The sequence below is a fragment of the Ursus arctos genome, unplaced genomic scaffold (assembly GCF_023065955.2).
Source record: "Ursus arctos isolate Adak ecotype North America unplaced genomic scaffold, UrsArc2.0 scaffold_11, whole genome shotgun sequence".
In the NCBI taxonomy this organism is placed as follows: domain Eukaryota; kingdom Metazoa; phylum Chordata; class Mammalia; order Carnivora; family Ursidae; genus Ursus; species Ursus arctos.
Window position 1 is genome coordinate 46,176,228 of NW_026622775.1, and position 7,218 is coordinate 46,183,445.

The window sequence follows — 7,218 nt, forward strand, 5'->3', positions numbered from 1 at the left end:
TGCATACCTTTTTTAAAACCAAAGAAATAGCAGTAAAGAAAACTATCTATATATTTTGAGAAATACTATATGTACTATCCAGCAATTAAACTATTGGAAAAGGTATGATTTGAATGCTAAACGATCCTGTTTTTCCTAAAATGGGATCATATCACAAAAACATGTAATCACTTGGTGGAAAATGTTTCTGCCTAATGGAATACTTTTATTGATGTATTCAAGAAAAGCTACTTAGCAAAGAACCCTGTTTTTTTGCAGCACCAGCACTCCCCTCAAACACTGGCACCCTGGAAAGACATCCTGGAAACACATTAGACTTGGTATTTAATTATGTGACATCAAAGGGAAAAAATTAAGACTCAAAAGGGGGCTGGGGGAGAAACAAGAAAAAACGGTTTCTATACTTCGTAAACATCCACGAACACTAAAACTGCATTTTTCTCTTCTAGGTACCATAACCTCTTGGGTGGTGATCTTTATTCTGCCTATCAACAGTGCTTTGAACCCAATTCTGTATACTCTGACCACAAGACCATTCAAAGAAATGATCCATCAGTTTTGGTATAACTACAGGCAAAGAAGATCTATTGACAGCAAAGGAAGTCAGAAAACATATGCTCCGTCATTCATCTGGGTAGAAATGTGGCCACTGCAGGAGATGCCACCTGAGTTAATAAAGCCAGCTCTTTTCACAGACCCCTGTGAATTGTCACTAATTTCTCAATCAACTAGACTCAATTCCTATTCATAACTGACTCTGAAACCCATTGCTACACAGAGAATATTGTGGGATGCTTCACAATGGATTGATTAGTATAAAATGAATGCCACAAAATTAATAATTTATAATGGCTAAGATAAAGCCATTACAAGAACATGAGGTTATTTGAGAAAAATCAAAGTGACTAAGGCCGGTATAAAGGGAAATAAATTATATCGATAATGTGTATATATTAGTACATATTTTGCATAGGAAATTAAGAGAAATCTACTTCAGAAAGATTTATTCATTCTTTTACCTTGCATTTATTGAGTACCCATTATGTACGTAGCACTGCAGTAAATGTCTGGAAGTGCATAGTATAGAACCTTTTCAATTTGCAATGTTAAATTATGTTTAGCTACAACAGAATATACAAAGGCCACCTGCAGTTCTTAGTTTAGGGTAGAGCTTTGTCTGCCATGCACATCTGCAAACACAATAATCGTGGACACTTGTAAATAAAGGTTTAAGGTTTTGGAATACTCAATGTAATGAAAAATGAGGAATGAGAAAATGTCTGATTGTTTGCAAAATAGATATTTTGTTTAAGAATTCATCTGACCTCTCTTGAAGTCCCTGAATGCTTGAAAGGTAATACACAATATTACTCTGAAAAAAGATGTTCTGTTATAAACTCAAAATAGCACTTGCTATGCACCACATTTATAGTCAATTGATTTTCAACAAAGATACCAAGAAAATCAAATGAAGAAAAAACTGTCTTTTCAACAAATGATGCTGGGACAACTGGATTATTCACACGCAAAAGATTTGAAGTTGGAACCCTACCTTACACTATATACAAAAATTACCTCAAAATTAATCAACAACCTTAATATAAGACATAAAACTTTCAGAAGAAAACATTTGGGTAAATTTTCAAGACCTTGAATTTAGCAATGGATTCTTAGATGTGAAAACAAAAGCATAAGTAACAAGAGGGGAAAAAATTGATAAATTGGACTTCATCTAAATTAAAAACTTTGTGCACCAGAGAATGTTATCAAAAAAGTATAAGGATGGGGCACCTGACTGGTTCAGTAGGTGGGATGCGTGACTTTTGATCTTGGGGTTGTATGTCCGAGCCCCACGTTGGGTGTAGAGATTACTTAAAAATAAAATATTTTTTTAAAGTAAAAAGACAGTCTACAGAATGGAAGGAAATATTTGCAAATCATATATCTGAGAAGGAGTTAATACCCAGAATATATAAAGAACTCCTCCAACTCAACAAGATAAACAACCCCTATTTAAAAGTGGGAAAAGGACTTAAAAAGACATTTCTACAGAGAAGATACACCAATGGCCAATAAGCACTTGAAAAGTTGCTCAACATCAGGAATCATTAGAAAAATGAAAACTAAAACCACGAGACAGATTATACTTTACACGTACTAGAAAGGCTGTAAATAAAACAGCAAAAGGAAAAAAAAAGTATTGACAAGGATGTGGAGATTGAAGCCCTTCTGCGTTGCTCATTGGAATGTAAAATGATGCGGCTCCTTAGAGAACAATTTGGTGGTTCCTCAAAAGCTTATCATTGAATTACCATGTGATCCAGCAATTTCACCCCTGGGTTAAACCCAAAAGAATAGAAAACAGAACTCTAACAGGTACTTGTCTGCAAATGCTCATTCTGTTAGTTATTTAAGGTAGCCGAAAGATGGAAACAACACAAGTACCCATCGACTTAGAAGCAGATCAATGAATGTGGTATATACATAAAATGGAATATTATTCAGCCATGTATAAGAAAGAATGAAGTTCTGACACATCATCTACAACATGATGAGTATGAAATAAGCCAGACACAGAAGGACAAATACCATAGGATTCCACTTCCATGAACTACCTAGAAAAAGCAAATTCATAGAGACAGAAAGTACATGAGAGGTTCCTGGAGGTGACTGGGTTGGGAGGATGCTGCCTGAAAAGTACAGAGTATTTTCTTGGGCAAAAAAAAGGTTCTCAAATTGATTGTGGTGATGGGTACACAACTGTGTGAATTAGCGTATTCGCAGCCATTGAATTGTACACGTTAGATGGATGAATTTTATGATGTGTGAATTAGATCGCAAAAAGGCAGGTAAGAGGGAAAAGAAGGAAAGAAGAGCTAGAATGCACGATTCAGGAAGTTAAGGAAGGAAAGGTCTGCACGTACACGTTTTACTTCAAAGAGGAAGTTGTCATCAAGAGACGGATTTCCCTTCCTTTTGCATGGCTGGCCAATTCATAAGACATTAACTTTTTAGCTAGTTATTCTTCTGGTCTCTAACTGAGCTATTGGAACTTTTTGTTTTCATAATTTGAAATCTTCAAATAGGAATAAAATGCTTTCAGGTACTTTTAAACACACCAAAAATGTTTGAAACATGAAAATACTGGAATCAAAAATATTGAATATATGATTGTATAGATTTCTTTTGAAAGTAAATTGCCTACAATTTAATTCTATTAAAAATATGGATTACTCTGAGTCCTTTCTGTTCTTATTGGAATAATACCAATAAATTTTCTATATGAAGAATATGGTTATGCTTTCAACAAAAAGTCAGAGAATAATAGCAAGTTGTGGTTCTGCTTATAATATTCAATTCTCAAGGCCCCTGGGTGGTTCAGTCAGTTGGGCATCTGACTCTTGATGTCAGCTCAGGCTGTGATCTCAGGGTTATGAGATGGAGCCCCAGCTCAGGCTTTGTGCTCAGCTCGGAGTCTGCTTGGGACTTTCTCTCCCTCTCCTCCTCACCGCCCCCCCCCCCCATGGTCTCTATCTCTCTCTCACTAAAATAAATAAATCATTAAAAAAATATATTCAATTCTCTACTCAGACAATATAATTGTTTAAAGCCTACAGAAATGAAAATACATTTAAATTCTATTATAAGATTATTTTGGGATTATTTATTATTCTTAAGAAGTCTTATTACTAGTAAATAATAGAATAGAAAAATATTCTTCTTTTTTTGAAAGATTTTATTTATTTGAGAGAGAGAGTGTGTGTGAACATGCATGCTTGCTTGCAAATGGGGTGGGGGACATGGCATGGCAGGGGGGAAGGGAGAGGGTTAGGGACAAGCAGACTCCATGCTGAGTATGGAGCCCTACCTGGGGCTCGACCCTGAGATCACAGCCTAAACAGAAATCAAGAGTCAGACGCTCAACCAACTGAGCCACCCAGGCAGCCCGAAAAATATTTTTCTAAAAAAGAATTTCTGAAAAAGAAAAAAACAGGGGCGCCTGGGTGGTTCAGTCAGTTAAGTGGCCAACTCTTGATTTCAGCTCAGGTTGTGATCTCAGGGTCATAATCTCAGGGTTGTAAGATCCAGCCCCAGGTGGAGCCCACATGGGGTGCTCTGCTGGGCATGGAGTCAGCTTAGTATTTTCTCTTCCTCTGCCCCTCTCTCTACCCCCACATGCTCTCTTTCTCTTAAAAAAAATTTTTTTTAAAAAAGCAATAATCATGAAGACTAGACAAAATGTAATTTTACAAAAATTATGATTGTAACCTATGTCTAAGGGTCTTGGAAATGCAGTGAATTTACAAAATATACATCTGAAACTACTTTTTAGCATTTAAAATATTTTCAAATAATTTTCTGAACCAATTCGGTTTGTCTACTCAGTCTACTTGCTTATTCCATCTTTCCACCTCCCCAAATGCAATAACTTCCATTTCATTTGATAAGTAATTACTAGCATACTATGTAACTAGTTCCTACTAACTTCAATGTAAGGTGCAATAGAAGCACTAAATTGATGCAGGTACAAGTCATAGTTTTCTCTTTTACAAAAAAAACTTTGGTCCAAAACTCATAGACCATGCTCTAGGTCAAATTCATTCTCTAAGTTAAACCAAAGTGTTTTAAATTGAAAAATAAATATCAGAAAGACCTCGCCTTTTCTTTCTTTCTTTCTTTTCTTTCTCCTTCCTTCCTTCCTTCCTTCCTTCCTTCCTTCCTTCCTTCCTTCCTTTCTTTCTTTCTTTCTTTCTTTCTTTCTTTCTTTCTTTCTTTCTTCTCTATTTTTAGTTTAAGGGCTCCTAATACATCAGGCTAGTACATAACCTCTCACAAGGCAATTACTTATTTACTGCCTTTTAGCAATTTAGACACTGATAAAGTTGAAGGAAAACAACAAACGAGAAAGGGATATATGCAGCCAGAATGGTGAAGTCCATGCATTTCACTGCCTAATAAACTAAGTTATAAGTGAATTGATACTTCAATGTGATGGAGTGAAGCACTCTAGGTAAGAGACTTCAAAAATGTACTTAATTTTTACTAATGTACTCCTCTTTTAAAGAGAAAATCTTACACTAGAAGCCTCATTTACTCTCTTTTAAATCTTTTTCTTATCTATAGACTGGCAGTCTTATCTACTATTGAAACCTGTGGTTTCAATTACTATGTATATACTGATGATTCCCACATTTTTGCCTTTAGCTTATTCTCTTTCCTAAATTAGTCACTTATGCATACAACCTCCCCTAGACATTAACACTTGGGTATCTCAGTGGCTTTTTAATGTCATTATTATGGACTCTGACTCTGACATCTAAGTTTCTTCAAGACCCTATCTGGGTGAATGGTACCAACAGCCCAACCTAGAAATCGTTGAGTCATCCTTTGGCTCTTCCTTCTTCTTTATCCACCATATCAAAATCACCTTCATTCTATCTAATAAACAGCTCTTAAATCTATCTACTTCTCTTTATCCCAATTCCCAATGCCTTAGTTTGGGCCAACATCATGTCTCATCACTATATTTGCAATAACTTTCTAACAAGTTTCTATAACTCCAGTTGTAATTTGCTCAAGTGATCTTTGTAGGTATTTAGAGCTCTCAAATTAATCTAAGGCAAAAAATTGAATACTATACAGTTATTAGCACAAGTATTCTATGATGGGTAACTGAATGGACAAACATGTAAGTTCCATTTTTAAATGGTGTGTTAGAATTCTCCAGAGAAACAGAATCTATATATTTATAAAGAGATTTATTATAAGAAATTGTCCCACATGATTATGGAGGCTGGCAAGTCCAAAATCTGTAGAGCTGATGTCCCAGTTCAAATCCAAAGGCCAGAAGCTACTGCAGAACTAAGAAAAGCCAATGTCGCAGTTCAAATGTCATCAGGCAAGCCCAGCCACTTTTCCAAGGCCATCAAGTAGAATGCTATTACTCAGGGCAGGAGCAGCCTTTTGTTCTATTCAGGCCGTCAACTGATTGAATGAAGCTCACCCACATTACCAAGGGCAATCTGCTTTACTCAATCTACCAATTTGTTAATCTCATCCAAGAATACCCTCAAAGGAACACCCATAATGTTTGACCAAAAATGTGGATATCCTGTGACCCAGTCGACACATAAAATAAACCATCATGGGTGGGGAGAGAAACAAAGTAAGCTTGACTATTAATAGGTCTAACCAAGAGCTAGGTAGCTAGGTATGGTATAGATCGTTTCATCTCAGCCTGTTTCCTGTCCTGTCTCTGTAGGTAGGAATACTACCACTTTCCTCAAAAAGCTAATATAAAATAATGCCTATAAAACTCCTAGCATGGCGCCTAACACATATTTCATACTCAGAAGTTTTGAAACACATTATTTTTAATATTAAAAATTTCATTATATTGACTTTGGCCTCTTAAGGCTTTTAGTTACATCAGTCAAAACACTAAGTTTTCCTCTGAGGCTTATATAGAGCTGGTAACGAGCTATTAAGGAAAAAATTTAAGTCTTTAAGAGAATGTTTATGTTTTGAAGCCCTCCCCAACACTTCCCATGAAGCCAAGCAAAAAGAAATATAAAAAGGGATGCCTTTTTAAAAAGCAACTCCTAAAAATAAGATGAACTTCTCTGTGGGCCACACATGGCAACAGAAACCATAAACAGAGCTGAGCTCTGGGACTACTGGACTCCTGACACTATGTGTTTTAGTGCTGAGGAATAAATTAAGTGTCCACAGAAAACTCACTGCCTAAAATCAGGGGTTAACCTCAGCTGACCACAATTCAACAAAACTAGAAATCAACTAATATGGTTTTTCTTTTCTAACATAAAAAATATACATGGTTGGGGGAGGAAGTCACACACACAAAAATCAAAGTAGTACAGATTGTACTTATGTTAAAGCTATAACAAGTTATAGGGAATCTTAGCATAGGGTTAAGCAAATAGATCAGAATAGAATGAGCTCAGAATCAAGCACTTATATGGTAACTGAATGACAGGGTAGCATTTGAAAATACTGATACTTGGAGGAACACCAATACACATACAAAAATAAACAAGATCCCAAAATCACAACATAAGCAAAATTCAGATGGATTAAACACCTAAACATTAGAAACAAAAATTCTTTAACTTTTATAAAGATGTAAAGGAGATATCTTTATGACATTTCCTATACAAGACCCAGAAAGCACTATTATGAAAAATTGGTAAGATTTCA

The 7,218-nt window shown here is 35.6% G+C and overlaps 1 protein-coding gene across 15 annotated transcripts in view; it reads left to right on the forward strand.

The window, feature by feature from the left end:
- RXFP1 (relaxin family peptide receptor 1) overlaps positions 1-3,239 on the forward strand; it is a 100,212-nt gene extending 96,973 nt beyond the window's left edge. For 13 of the 15 annotated variants that reach the window (XM_026499555.4, XM_026499554.4, XM_048212152.2 and 10 more), the window contains one exon: positions 450-3,239. In XM_026499555.4, coding sequence (XP_026355340.2) covers positions 450-751 — 302 coding nt within the window. In that variant the 3' untranslated portion in view covers positions 752-3,239. Of the gene's footprint in view, positions 1-258; positions 321-449 lie in introns of all 15 variants that reach the window. The other 2 variants (XM_057310152.1, XM_057310151.1) reach the window with 2 other exon arrangements.
- Positions 3,240-7,218: the final 3,979 nt, after the last annotated feature.